The 15,988-nt window shown below is 36.5% G+C and overlaps 1 protein-coding gene across 1 annotated transcript; it reads left to right on the top strand.

Annotated features, from left to right (window-relative positions):
- The first annotated feature begins 8,712 nt into the window (after positions 1 to 8,712).
- Positions 8,713 to 10,606, top strand: LOC145068647 (uncharacterized). The gene is made up of 3 exons (XM_079015648.1): positions 8,713 to 8,875; positions 9,333 to 9,546; positions 9,651 to 10,606. Exons 1-3 carry the CDS (start codon positions 8,845 to 8,847, stop codon positions 10,465 to 10,467), a joined length of 1,062 nt encoding a protein of 353 aa, XP_078871774.1. The 5' UTR covers positions 8,713 to 8,844; the 3' UTR covers positions 10,468 to 10,606.
- The last annotated feature ends 5,382 nt before the right edge of the window (positions 10,607 to 15,988 follow it).

Below are 15,988 nucleotides of genomic sequence, written 5' to 3' on the forward strand. Positions count from 1 at the left end.
CTAAGTGTCAAGTTGTGATTTAAGGTCTTATAAGTCAATATGAAGTGTTCTATGATCAAGTCTAAGCCCTAGGAAGGAATGGTGGCACCATTGCACCACTAACCAATGTTCACGGCCTAAGGACCATTTCCCCATGAGTTTATGGCCGTAAACTCATGGTATCTTGTACCAAATCAAAGTTTAAGGTCCGTAGCTTATGATAGAAGTGTTCAAGACTTGATCCTAAGGCTTGAGAAGAGATTAGGGCTCATTTGGACCCTTAAATAGAGTTTACGGCCCAAGAAGGTTCCTTGGCCGTAAACTCCCTTTTGATTATGTTTTCTTGATGATTTCTAAGTGTAAAATAGTTGATTCAAGCATACAACAAGCTAAGACAAGAGTACTTATAGTGTAGAAGCTTGAAAGGGTGCTTAAGGCTCAAGAACACTAGTGTGTGTTCTTGGTGTTCTTGGTGAAATGAAGAACACTTAATTATCTATCAAATGAAGAGATTTCATGGATAAAATCATTCACAAAAACTTGATAATGAAGTTTATTAACTAATCAAGGAAGAAAATACTTACTAAGTTGAAGATCTAGTGATGATACTTGAGAGATAATGAGGTTAAGGACTTGAAAATGGTTAAAAATGACAAAAATGACTAAGTGTCACTTATATAGTCCTTAGAGTTTACGGCCCCAATACCATTTGGGCTGTAAACTCCAAAATCTTGGAGTTTTGGAACTTAAATGTTGCATACTTTACCCTAAAGTATCCTTTCTCCAGTTATCTCTTGCAGTACTAGGCTTTAGAACACTCAAACTGACTCCAAAACTTGGAGTTTTGGAACTTAAATATTGCATACTTTACCCTAAAGTATCCTCTCTCCAGTTATCTCTTGCAGTACTAGGCTTTAGAACACTCAAACTGACTCCAAAACTGCTAAAATTTAGCAATTGAAAGTTTGACTTTGATTGAATGCAGGGATTGTTATAAGATAGAAATTTCGAGTTGTCACAATCAGCGTGTGTGTGATTCAGTCATATTTAGATTAAGATAAGTCTTCTCACTATATTATGTAGGATTCTAGTTGTCTTTGTGATGCCTGGATGGAAGACCCTGGGGGTAGCCTGTGACATTTATATGAAAGACCATGAGAGTAGCCCATGTAAATTTCATGAAAGACCATGGGGGTAGCCCATGGTACTTGGTGTTAGACTATGGGTGTAGCCTATGGCATTTTGTGACATCCGTCAAATTTTGGTCAACAAGAGTCAACAAAATTCAATTGTGTGTGTATATTAATTAGGTCAAAAAGGCGAAATGTGATTTTCATAACACCCCTAATGTATTATTGAATATTATAATGCTACGTACGTTATTTTGAATCCATTATCGAACAAACACTTTTATTGCGATCAGTAAACTACGGTGATGTAGTAATTCGATAAAACACACAAATATTACCGAGAATTGGGCAATGTTCATTAATCGAGAGTTACGTGTTCACAAATCCATAAACACGTTTTAAACATCATATGATCTAGTATTTAGCTTGATACTCCAGTTAAATACCATAAAAAGATCATACATCAAGAAAACGGAAGTTATCACGTTTAACGCTTACATTTGATACAACGAATTTGAGAAAAAAAAACAATTTAATCATAAGGTCTTAATATTATTGTTAATAATATTAAATAAAAATATTTCTATTAGTTGTTAAACCTTACCAATTTCTCAAATCCCACCACACTTTTTATAAAAATGACAACCTTTTATAAAAAAAGGCTAGATTTTTATAAAAACTATAATAAGACAAATGGTGTTCCCTTTTTCCCCACCATATCCTAACCTCCAACACAATCATGATCTTTATATATTACAGAAATCAAGAAAACCATGCTTGAATATTTTAATATATAATACCCTACTTGATTAAAATAAGCTAAAAAACTTACCCTAAATTAAATATTCACAACACCTTACCTCTTCCCTTCCCCATGCAAGCCACCCCATCCCTCCTCCATCCCTTATAAATTCCGGCCTGAAGCCCCTTCTCCCACCCCCTCTTCATCTTCAAACTTGTTACACTCTCTCTAGTGATTCCAAGAGTTCGAAGTTGTTTCCAAGTGTTTTTGCAAGTCCTTTGGTAAGTGTTTCTTCCAAATTTTCGAGTTCTACCACCCACCCATCATCATCTTTTGGTTATTTTACTCATAATCTTGAATATAAAATCCTAGGCAAGAATCTTGAAGTTCAAGGAGGTGTTGTCTTCCAAAGCTCAAATTCTACCTCAACTTTTTCACCATTTCTTGCCATCTTCTAAGGAAAGCACAAAAGGTGAGTTCATACCCCATTTTCTACTAGTTTTCACTCATTTTACACTTTCGGGGGAGGTTACATGCCATGCAAACAAAATACATTTTGGACAATAACTTTACGCAAAGGTCATAGATCTAATATATGTTGGATAAAACTTTTAACCTTTGGGTAATACTATTACATGCATGTTTATGTTCTTTTTATGAAGATATACATACATATATTCATGTTTTCAATGAAAGCACACAAGTCTTATCCTTTCATATGCACAAGTTTCTCATATTGGAGCTATTATATGGTGGGTAATATCTTTATCCATTGGATAATATTATTACACATTGGATAAACATAAACCAACATTTTTACCAAAAGTCTAGTTTTGAAAGATTAAAACTTTGTGTTTACACATTGGATAAAACCATTTCCCATTGGATAACACCGTTATCCATTGGGTAATATTATTACACACTCGGTAACCACCATACATGTAGAATAATACTTTGAACACTGGAAAGATTTGATTTCATTTACAACCTAGAATAACATACTTTCGACGGGTTATGTGATACATTTCTGTTGGAAGTGTGTCCAAGATCATTAACTAGTTGGTGATATTTCTACTAATAGCAGGGTCCTCTTGGGTTGCCCTCAAGACTCAAAATTAAGTAGAATATATAATAGGAGTAATTAGTTTATTAATTATTATGGTTTAATAATTAATTAGAAACTAATTGGAAAATAATTTGGGAATTAATTAACAGTTTAATTAATAGAAGGATTGAATGTGAATTAATCAATAGTTGATTGATCAGGGGACATTCCAGAACCCTAGAAGGAAGGGGGTTGGACGAAAACTCCCTTTGGATAAAGGGAATTCCGTTCATAGCATATCCCATCCCACATGGGTGGAAGGATAAAACCCTAGGAGGTATCTAAGGCTATAAATAGGGCCTTAGGGATTCATTCCTGCTTGCTCATTTTTCTGGCTTGAGTATTCGCCACCTTCTTTCTCCCTCATTGTGGAAGAACTTTTCGTGAGTTCATCCCTCCTAGTTTATATTTGTTTCTACTCTTTTGAGTTCATTGGGTGTGAACCAAGAGAGAGATTCTAGTTTGGATCCTCATCGTCCAAACAAGGTGGCACGCACAAGGAGTCAAGCTCGAAGATCATTGGTTGCTAAAGAGGTTAGTATTCTTCTTATAATTTCGGTTTTCCTAGGGTAGAAGTAATAGTATGAAGCCATAGATCCATAGGGTGCATGTACACTTAGGTAAATCGTTTTGTTGTTTCGATTATTCCGCTGCCTAGTTATAAAGTGTATTTGATGCATATGTTACCCAACAATTTCCTCAACCATTACGCTAAGGTGTTGTTTGTTTTTTTGAAGTCAAAATGTCTGCAGTATGCGGACCACATCTGCAAGCCTCTGCGGCAGAAGAGGTGGACCAAATGTCTGCAGTCTGTAATAAGAAGACTGTTTGTTTTTAACGTCTACGGGATGTTAAAATAAATTGATTTTTTAAACTTTAATTTCATGTCATAAACATTAAAAATACATTTTTAACAAAAAAAAAAGAAAGAAAAAAAGAAACTGCACGGTGGCCCATGTTTTTTTTTTGGTTTAGGTTAAAATGAGGTTTGAAGACCTTTGAAGACAGTGGCCCATGTCTGCGCTAGGATGACCTCACGCAGACGTTTTCTGATCTGCGCACTTCCAAAAAACAAACAATCTGCGAGGGCATATGTCTGCGCGTTGTCTACACGGCGCAGACAAAAGTGGTTGCGCAGATCTTCACACAAAAAACAAACAACCCCTAAGTCTCTGCCTTATAAGTTATAATCGTTAAATTTTAAATGAGCGGGAGAATTTTGTATAGATTTATATGGGACTGACAACCCCCACCTATGGTTGTTAGCTATAACCATGATCGACAGGTCAAGGGTAACAATTGTCTTAACATTTTCACGAAGTCCGAAGAAGCATCGTGGCGGGCAACATTACAATCTATAACTCGATTATAAGGGCTCACTATAACATCGAATAGTGAAATTCCAGTGCAAAACACATTTATAAATATGGTTATTTACTTATACATAACATTTATAAGTATGGTTATTTACTTATACATAACATTTATAAGTATGGTTATTTATTTATACACAATATTTATAAGTATGGTTAATTACTTATACACAACATTTATTAGTATGGTTATTTACTTATACACTTGATTTTTGGATAATAAAATCACATGACGATTCACACTTCTTTTTATAAGCTTAGAAGTTATGGGAACTTTTAATTTATAAATGTTTTTTTATAATATATACATTCTTCTTTTACGTTGAAGGCGTACAAATACAAAACTTTTTACAAGACGGAGATACGATTTTTCATCTACGAAAAAATCTCAGATTTTTCTACAACTAAACCTTATGAACTCACAAACTTTATGTTGACTTTAAAACGATATATAATCTCAGGAAACAATTAAGCTCAGATTAGTGAAGCTACTTTTGAAGACAAGACACCAAATATCATTACGGGAACTACTATATTTGATAACATGCAAATCTTGTAATGTATTTTGATACTAAGTAACATTTGGGTCATGTAACTGAAATAATCATATGATATGATAGTTGTTTTATGTACTTGTGTTTCAATGTATACAATTATTGTGATATTGTAATTCTCATTCCACTCTCGGACATTTCCGCCATCCGGTTTGGGGGTATGACACATTTTAAGGAAAAACCATTGAGGTAGCCCATGGCACTTGGTTGTAAGACCTTGGGGTAGCTTATGACATTCTAGAGAAAAGACCACGGGGGTAGCCCATGACACTTGTATGCAAGACCATGGGGTAGTCCATAACAATGTATATATGGTATGTGGTATTTTGGGAAATTCACTAAGTTTTGTGCTTACAATTTATGTTTAAAATGTTTTTCAGGTACTTCTGGTTCTAAGAGAAAGAGTTCGACATGATTGCATCGCATCCACTAGTGTTCCGCCTTTGATAATATGAATTGTACTTTGATAATTATTTTATACATTATCATATATAATGAGATTTTAAACGAATGATTGATGGTTTTAGTTGATTTAAAAAAAATACTTAGTATTTTTGGGATGTTACATGTGCAATCATAGACTTGTGCGGAAATTTACAAAAATAGTTGTTTGGTTGTCAAACCAACAAATGATGGGATAAAATAATATTAATATAACTCAAATCACTGCTATTTCTAATACTAAAGATAGTATAGAGTAAGCAGGGTCGGTCCACAGAGATACGGGACTATTTATCTTGCCATATTTTCACACATAATACAAGTAATATTAAAATGGGGGTTTGTATTTAAACTTGAATTAAACTTCATAAATAAGAAAGATTGAAAACAAACGTAGTAAAAGAAGTACATTTCCGATTCTGACTCTTATATATGTATTATGTTGAAAGATGTAATATGATTATAACTCATGTTCAATCTAGGTTGGTAAGTTGGATATTAATAAACTCTAATATCCAAATTGGCAAAAGTATTTTATTCAAAATAAGCTCTTTAAATAAAACTTCATTTAATTGATTCAACCCAAATAAGCTCTTGCATTAAATCATTAAATGACATTAGGTTCTTGCACTAATTACCAACAATGTTTAACATTCCTCTTAAGCTTGGGAATATAAACATTTAATCTTTGATTGCACTAATTTTGATCTAATTACAACCAAGTAAGTGAGTGTTACTAACATCAAATCATAAAACATATACGAATTTCATGATTTGATTAACTAGATTGAATAGAACCCTAGTTCATTGATCAAGTGAAAAAGAGAACTAACCAAACACATGATTAAGATCAAATCAAAGATTACTAGATGTTAAACACAAGTTAAATTCAAATCATAGCCTAACAACACATACTTAAGAATCCAGATTCGGAAATGATAATAAAATCAACCACACATATCTAGGTTGGACTACAAATCAAACAAGTTTAAACTTCAAATTGACTTACAAAAAGAAATTAAAGTGTTTTCCAAGTGTTAATCTACTTGTAAAGGCTCTGAAAATCGTCTCTTCTCCTCCCAAAATCCGACCTAACTCCCATCAAAATTGATTGTCTGAATTATAAGAAGACAAAACCACTTTAAAAACTGCCGATACGTTTACACGGCCCGTGTAAACCAAAGGGTTCCATTTACACGGCCATGTAAACAAGAAAAGTAGAATGCTTAATTCTTCCAGGTCTTCGAAGTAGAATGTCCTTGCATATACGTTTACACGGCCCGTGTAAATGCAAGACATTAGTTTACACGGCCGTGTAAACTCCTGTGAAGCCAAATTATTCATTTCTTCATTCTCTCTCTTCAAAGCTCCAAAACTTCTACAACTTTGTCTCCAACTCTTGATAACTTCCTCCAACAAGATCCAACCTTCATAAGTTCCTGAAATATCCTAAAAGCGTGTGAATGGAATTGCATCATGAAAAATCCCGAAAATATACAAAATGCATGAGTTTAAACCTAAATGTAATGCACTTTTATGAACTAAAACTATAAAAATGAATGCATGAAATGCACCTAACAATAGTTCACACTTTTACCATTATTTTATGATTCATACCCATGGCAGCCCTACCCAACTTTCATATTTTTCATTTTGACATCTTTTCTAATTTTTTCTTTATAAAAATTTCAACTTTCCTTTAATATATTTTCTAAAACTTTGTGTGTTTTGATAAACAACTTTTTCGATTTCTTTTACATCTATTTTTACAATTGTATTTTTATGAATTCGTTTTTACAAAACTATTTTTTTTGAACTTACTATTTTAATATCTTTACATATTTGTTTTTTTAAGTATATCCTTATTTTGATTTTTTATTGTTAAAATTTGTTTTCTGGTTTTTTATATATTTGTTTATATTTTTGTAGATTGTGAAAACATATACATATTGTTTCTTTTAAATATTCATTTTCACAAACCAATATACATTATTCTTTATAATCATTCATAGTCCCACTATAAACAATGTTTTGCTATAACTACTCTTTTAAAATACAATGTTAGAACTATATATGTATTTGTGGTTGTGTGTGTGAGTGTCACTTTGTTCGTGCGTATAGTTGTGTATGTGTGGTAAAAACAAAAAAGTGCTTCGATATTTTTGTTTTTGCCGCACATATTGTGTATACATCTCTCAAACAAAGTCATTTTTCTGTAAAAAATATTGCTTAAACTTGCCGTTAATAACAATTATGAGATCTCATTATTGTGGGCTTTCACATGAAAAATGTTTAAGATGTTTATGTGTTTGCAAACAGATTTTATAGGCAATGGAAATGTATGAAAGTGTTTTACATGTTGATCGGGCTCCAACGGACGTATGTGTGACACATATCTCATATGTGACAAAATAGCGTTATATATATATATATATATATATATATATATATATATATATATATATATATATATATATATATTGTAGTTTTCATCATAAAAGGCATATATATTATCACAGTGTAGAGGAATAAATTAAATGTCTGTGATTTTAGTGTTATCAACATATGGTGTAATTATTATTAATAGTGAGACAAACCAAACTTCATTTACTAACCGAGCTTGAAAGTGCGGGGGTGGATACTTGGTGTGATAATTATGAACTCGAAAATACAGGGGTCCAGGGGCAGCACCCCTGGGTGCAGGGTTCTAAGGGGTTGCAACCACTTGGCGGGGTTTAGGGGCAACACCTTGAAACCTAAACGGATTTTACATCGGCTCCATGCAATTTCCCGCCAAAACTCTCCCGTTGACATCCTGATGATGTAAGCATTAGTTATGTCTAATAACTACCGGTTTTGGCGCCAAATATAGACGCAACTGCCATAACATCTTTTTCCTCCAGTATAAAGACATTTCTCTGGTTCAGAAAAAGAGTTTGAACTAATATACACAAACAATATATTTTGTTCTCTCTATCTCTACAGAAAACAATAAAACAATGTATATTTTTGTGTTTTGATTTTGGAAATGGATGACTTTCAAAATTGCATTTCTTAATTATCCCAAGTTGAATTTTGTGACCCAAGGACATAAAATGTCAAAATCACATATTTTGAATGAAAAGTGATTGGAATCAACGATTCTTATAATATCCAAGTTAATTGATACTATAATAACTCAAAATCTTAGGCTAAACTGTTTAAACAGAATTGAAAAAATTGATATCCAAACTTTTATGTTAAAACTGCAATTGCAATATTTTCATATCACTTTAAACAGAATTGAATTGAGATTGAGGTTTAATTTTTTTTTTTTTCAAAAGCAAGAGAGCATGTTGACGCCACGTGGCTCTCGTTTTTTGGTATAATAAGGAAGACTTGTTCGATTTCTCTTTGGGCGATAATGAACTTTTGTTTGGCCTGATTAGGCAAAAGATTGTTAGAAGTCCCCAATCCAATCTCTGCAATCCCTAAATCGAATACTCGGATAATTTTCTTCTAGGCAAGTTCCAAATCTCCAATGGATAAATCGAACCCTGATCAATCTCCAGGTACTCGTCTCTCTGCTTTCTGTCGTTTGTTCATATTTGTTCCCTCAAATGTTTATTTGTTTTCATGTTTATTCAATATCACAAGAACACCCACCGATTCATTTCCATCCGATGGATATTGTTATTTCTTGCATAGTTCTTAGAATGTTGATAGGGCGATCCGAATTGTTTTTAAGCGTCTTGCCAAAGTCATTCTTTGGAGCACGCCAAGTGTTTGTTGAAATGCGATGCGATAATTAGAATCGACAACGAATTCCAACAAGTAAATAAAACAAGGGGTTTTCAAATTTCTGTCGATTGATGTTTTGGAGCTAGAAATTTCATGTTCGTTGGGGCCGGATTGCCTGATGACCAATCTTATGATTACAAATTCTTGTTTATGCAAACATATAGGCGTATACCATAGATTTATGATTAGAATCATGTATGCTTACGATACTGCTTGAATTGACATTAGGTAAAAAAGAAACGGAGCCTCTAGTGCAAACCGAGAAACACCAAACACAAAACAAGGAAACTCATGGATTACGTGATGATATTGATGCCAATACTCCAATTAATGATGTGAAAGGTCCAAATGTGTTTGAAAGAGTAAAAGAGGAATTTGAAGCCATAACTGTATCGATTCATTCTAGAGATAAAAATCAAGATTCACCTTCAAGCATCCAAGGGTATGTTGTCAGCAGTACATTGTTTTCCATATATCATCTATCAAAACCCATGTCTGGATTACTTTTCTGGAGCCTATAACCGATTCATGATCATATCATTTCAGGGGTGACACCACATTCACAGGCACTCCCAGTAAACTAAAGATAGAAAACCTACGAGTACAAACAGGAACACATAAAGAGAAGTCACCACATCATAAAGAGACACATGGAAGGGGAGAGGAGATTGATGTGAACACCCCAATCAGTGAATTCAAAGGCCCTAGCATCTTTCACAGGGCTAAAGAAGAGATTGAAGCCATTGTTGACACTATGAATACAAAGAAAGAATCTGAACGTGAGGCTGCATCACCAAAGAAGGAAGGTAGCTTTCAAGTTAAACTTAGTAAAGTCAAAGTAGAAAACCTAAAAGGAGAAGCAGAAACAAGTAAAGAGAAGTCACCACATCATAAAGAAACTCATGGGAGAAGTGAATACATTGATGTGAACACACCAATCAGTGAGTTCAAAGGTCCTAGCATCTTTCATCGAGCCAAAGAAGAGTTTGAAGCCATTGTTGACACTATAAACACAAAGAAAGAATCCGCATCACCCAGAAAGGAAGGTGGATTAAGAGCTAAAATGAGTAAACTTAAGATAGATAATGTGAAAGTGCAAGGAGAAACAAATAAAGACAAGTCACCAATGTCTCATCATAAAGAGACTCATGGAAGGGGAGATGAGATTGATGTGAACACCCCTATAAGTGAATTTAAAGGCCCTAGCATCTTTCATAGGGCTAAAGAAGAGATTGAAGCCATTGTTGATAGTATTCAGTCAAAGAAAGAATCTGATGCATCACCAAAAAAGGAAGGTGGATTCCGAGCTTCTGTTAGTAAAAAGCTACAGAGAGTTTATAGTAAGGGCAAGAATCGTGATTGAGATCTTCATTTATATTAACCGAGTTGAATCAGCATATGTTAGAAGGACATGGTCCATGATGATTGATGTGTACACTAATACTGCAAATTTCATGGTTCTCAAAGATTGGATAATTTTAAAGAAAGCTATGTTGTTTTTATTGGCTAGAAACTAATCAAACTATGCCCTATATTTTTAATTGCTACAAGCTTATTATATGTGCAGTGAAAGCAAAGCTTCAGGTTTTTGAAGAACCAAAAAATGCACCAAAAGTGTCCAGAATGGAATCACTGTCAAAAGGGCCTCTGATTCATGAGGAGAAAACAATGTATGTATCTCTGACTCAAACATATAATTATCCGTGGCTTGTTGTTGTTTAATTAATCTTTAAGATCTGTTGTTTCAGTAGAATCTTCTTATCAGATCTGAGTTTCTTGAGGACAGTTTCGCTGATAAGTCAGCTTTGAATTGTTCTTTGGTTTTTATATCAGTTTGTTTTAAGATCTATTATATAAAGAGTATTCTTGCTTACTTAAAATAGAATCATTTTTGATTGAGCACATAGTTTAAGAACCAATTTCAACAAATTGGTGTTAGAATCCGAGTAAAGACATGGATGCATTTTCTATATGACAAAAGGGAAGCATGGATATTCTTCAAAAGCTTCCAAGTTATGGTTGAAAGTGAAGCACAGTTAATGATAAGATGCTTAAGGAGTTATTAAGGATGAGAGTTTATCTCTAAAGAGTTCAATAGTGTAATTACAGAAAGGAGTAGCATAAAAGAAGAATCCAACAAGTATGAATAAAGTGTCATATATATTTTTTGTTTGTTTATGTGTTAACATATTTTAGATGTATTGCTTTGCCAAACTTAAAGCATTTGAGAGCATATGCAATGACACATCATCAGATACACAATTTGAATATGATGAAGATGGCTTCAGTCTCTCATTCAGAATTTCGTGTTCTGAATGATCTAATGCAATTTGAGTTGAACCACTGAACATGCTGTTAGAAATTGCAAGACACTCCAAAACATAAAGCTGGAAAACAATCAACCAAACAGAGTCTTCTAAAAACATCAACAAATACAATAAGAATAATAAAAAATATATATAGAGAGAGAGGTGAGGTACAGATAAACCATATCCACGTAGAACTCATCAAAACTGGCCATCTAGCAGAAATTGTGGTGGTTTGAGTTAAAGTCGCATGGCTCGACCAGGCCCAACATCTGGCCCGGGTATAGCCCAATTGAGCCCCTCCTCGCCCAAAGCACGTCCAAGAGCAGGCCATTGGCTTAGCTTAATGGGCCCATTCAGTTTGAAGTCTGTTAATTGCCCGCCTGCAAATTTGGTTATCCATGGCCCGACACGAAGACAAGTCGGGCTTTGAGCACCTCTATAACTATTTGTGATAGGGATGAGCAAAAGGACCGAACCGGCCGGAACCGGCCGGAACCGGACCGGACCGGGGAACCGGCTTCGGCCAAAATCAAGAACCGAACCGGCCCGGCGGTTCTACCGGTTCCTACCGGTTCTTGTCGTGTCTTCAAATGTTGGAACCGCTCCTTGAAAAATAGCATCATACGGTTCCGGTTTTTGCCGGTTCTACCGGTTCCGGTTAAATCAGTTCCGGTTCCTACCGGTTCCCGGTTCCAAAAATCCACAAAAATAACGTCCCGGTCCCGGCCCGACCGGTTCCATCGGGTTCCGGTTCCAGTGCCGGTTCCGGTTCCCCGGTCCGTATGCTCATCCCTAATTTGTGATTAATGGAAATTCAAATATTCCTAATATCACAACGTTCGAATTTGCAAAATATAAATATATCAGCAAATAATTGTAAAACATCCTCAAAGTGGATATATCCTTTAGTGATGATGTTTCCATTTTATTTTCACTGACTGATATAGTGATATGTACATATGCAAGTGATATATGCACATGTGCATATGTTGTTTCAATCTTATTTTACTTTTAAGTGAGAGATACACATGAACCTTATCATTGATGTGCATATGCACTAGCACATGTATATATAGACATAGCCAACACAAAACAAGTTCTGATTTATTTACAAAACTACATGGATGAAGATGAAATCTGATTTATTTACAAAAACCAAAACCAATTCTATCAAAAACGATCGTCTTAGCATCAATGCACACCATTGTTGGTATAGCCCCACCGCTTGTTTCGTTGCCCACTATAGTCAAACCGTCGCCCGCCTCAGCCTCACCTCCAGCATCTGTAAAATCCGGCCGATGTTGATCTCCGTCTACATAGCAATCTCCTTGATAAAATGAGAGGAAAATCAAATATTGTTTATCTTGTTTTGTTACTTCCTAAAATGTCCTTCATTAAAAAGAAATCATTTAATTACAAAAATGCCATCTTTTATTTTGAAAGACCATAAAAATACCATCTTATTTATAAATTCATATCATCCGCTACTTCTTTTGATGACATGTCTATTATTTACCTTATTTGTTCAGTCTTGAGTTCCTTTTATTTTATTTTATTTTATTTTATATCTTGCCTCATATGATTTATTTTCTATTATAAATTCGTTGACCTAATTGATACCGTAACATTTTATTCACTTATATATTAATGTGACATGAGACTCTCATGATGAGAGTGTACAGTGTGCTATCCCATTAGGACATTGTACACTCATATACATGAAATAGAAACACCATATATAAATGAAACAAGAATATATAAAATTAAATATTAATTTATATGTTATATTTTTATTGTAACTTACTAGATCATTATGTTTTTAAAACCGTATAAAAATATTACTTTTGGCCAAAACTAAAAAATCTGAAAAGCGAAACCGTAGCAAATGTAAAAAATAGGGCCAAAATATGAGGAAAAAGTAACGTCAAAATTGAGAAAAAGTAGGGCAAAAGTGAAAATATTGAAAGGTTCAGGGTTAAAACTAGAAACATTAAAAGGTTATAGGACCAAAATTGGCATAAAAGTAAAAGTTTTGGCCAAAGCGGAGAAAGAAAGGATGGGGCCAAAACTGAAAATATTGAAAGTTTTGGGGCAAAGATAATAAACAATAAAAAATTTTGGGGGCAAAATTGTAAAGAATGAAAGTTAACTATAACAATAAGACCAAAAGTGAAAATATTAATAGTTTTGGGTCAAGAAAACAATGAAAGCTTTTAGCACCATTAGGGCTCAACCAATCCATGCCTATAATCACCTTGTTCCCACGCAACGGTATGGGAACCAAATCTACCCAATAGCGCTCCTCGAACAAACGCAACACGCAATCTCGAAATACCGTCGATGCTCGCACCGATCGATCATCAGCAATCTCCACCTCCAAATGGCAATCTAACTCGCCTGATGGCTCATGAAACTTCTTGCTAAGCGCAAGGGAAACGAATGATCGGGATGCACCCGAATCAAATAACACCTGAACTGGGAGGCCGTTCACATGGAACGATCCTAATGCATACATATACATACAGAGCACATATCAATAACATATCATCATAAAAATAAGATAGAGGAAAAGGATCATACCCGTCACCACATCGGGTGCGGCGCGTGCCTCCTCGGTAGTCAGCTGGAATGCTCGGCTCCTCACCACTGGAGTCTCTGCCTTGCTCTGTCGGGCATTCGTGATCCGCAGGGTCGCTGGAGCTGGCGCCTTCACTGGCGCTGCAACTGTCCACTGGGGGCAATTGGCCTTCTTGTGGCCCCTCTGGTTGCAGTGAAAACACAGTAACTCCGATGTCTGAATAGCTGAAACTGGAGTAGTACAATCCATGCTAAAGTACCCTGCCTTGCCGCACTTGTAGCAGCCTACTGATCCCATCCTACATGCCCCCACATGCGTCCTGCCGCATTTCCCGCAGCGGCTCGGCCCTGACTGGCCTTTCGGCCTACCATCTGATCCCTTGGGCTTCTTCCCCGAAGCCCCTCCTGCCTGACCCTCCTCTAATTTCCGTTTCCGGACGTGCTCCAAATCTATCTCCCTCTCCCTTGCCCTGGCAATCATAGAATCCAAGGTAGGGCAAGCCGAAAAACTAACATGCTTCCGGATGTCAGCTCGTAGCATATCATGATAACGAGTCCTCTTCATGTCCTCGTCACCAGCATATTGGGGCACCAATAAAGCCCTCTCCCGGAACTTGGCGGTGATCTCCGCCACAGTCTCCGTCGTCTGCCTCATGTCTAGAAACTCCCTGGCCAGCTGCTGAAGCTCGATAGCCGGCGCAAACTCTGCCCTGAACCTGGTCACAAAGTCCGACCAGGTCATAGCCTCGATAGCTGAGGCTCCCAACGAGTCACCCACTGACTCCCACCAATCCCGGGCTCGGTCCCGTAAACATCCTGCTGCATACCTCACCTTTGACCCCTCGGGGAAGAAGCTAGTCAACTGGGCAGACTCGATGTCTGCAATCCATCGCCTGGCAGCAATGGGGTCTTTCACCCCATGGAAATCCGGCGCACCACTGCCCCTAAAGTCCTTAAATGACAGTGTGCGAGATCCCGACTGGCCAGATGCCATGTCGCTCCTGAACGCCCTGAGGCGATCCTCCATCAACTCGATGATCCCTTCCTTGATCGACCCGAAGATAATGGGAGTCGACTCAAGGATACCCCTGGTGATCTCTGACGCGATGAACTCGCGTAGTCCCTCATCCACCGGCTCGGAACCTGATCCCGAACCTGACCCCTCTCCTGAACCGCCATCTATCGGCCTCGATCGTAGTACCACCATTCTGCAATACATAAATGACAATCATTAGTGATACTGACACTCCTTGAGGGATCATATCCACCACAAGTTCCCTGGTCTCATCTTGGCCTCCCTTGGTTCGGGTACGGATCCTCTGCTTTCAGTAGTACGGGCCCATACTACCTTCCACATCTATCCGTACCTTCTTCAAGGTATGCCTTGACTCCACCAGATCCCTTTCACTATTGCTGATCACTGCTATACTCATCCTAGGCTTGCCCTAGGGAAATCTCTAATTCCACTCTAACCAGTCCTCAGCTGCTGCAGGCCTCCTTGTAATGCCAATTAGTCATTACCCGAATACCATCACATGTGACGAGGCTCAGATAATCCTTCGAGTACCCGACTCGTCCCTACAACGGTTGGACTCAAACAAGAGCTGCGCAGTAGGATCAAATCCGGCACTCTAAGATTATTCAACCCTGACCACATGTGACGTGACGCATTCGCCCAATGGCTAACTCCCATTATTCAGAGTCCCACGTAGCACGAAGCAAGCAGCATTCAGATAAGGGTAACAATCTCAATTAACTCTATCTACTTTCAGGAACTGAGCTAGCATAAAGTGCTAAGCTCATACTACCAGGCATAACCAAATCAGGTTATCCTACTTACTGTCCACTCAATAACTAGCATGCAAGTTCTCATACAACTGAAACACATTAAGCAGGCACATAAGGCATCACTCCTAGATCCTTAGTCCTATTCTAGCATGCTGTTCTACAAAAGCTGATAAACATAACATAAACTTGTATGGGTACTTTGGGGATACT

This window comes from Lactuca serriola, chromosome 8 (genome assembly GCF_051521515.1).
Source record: "Lactuca serriola cultivar US96UC23 chromosome 8, Lser_US96UC23_V15, whole genome shotgun sequence".
Taxonomy (NCBI): domain Eukaryota; kingdom Viridiplantae; phylum Streptophyta; class Magnoliopsida; order Asterales; family Asteraceae; genus Lactuca; species Lactuca serriola.

Excerpts from the sequence above, each read along its gene's own strand:
- LOC145068647 (XM_079015648.1), top strand. The coding sequence starts at position 8,845 with ATGGATAAATCGAACCCTGATCAATCTCCAG. Across the intron at positions 8,876-9,332 it reads GAACCCTGATCAATCTCCAG|GTAAAAAAGAAACGGAGCCT; the intron begins GTACTCGTCTCT and ends AATTGACATTAG. Across the intron at positions 9,547-9,650 it reads TCACCTTCAAGCATCCAAGG|GGGTGACACCACATTCACAG; the intron begins GTATGTTGTCAG and ends ATATCATTTCAG.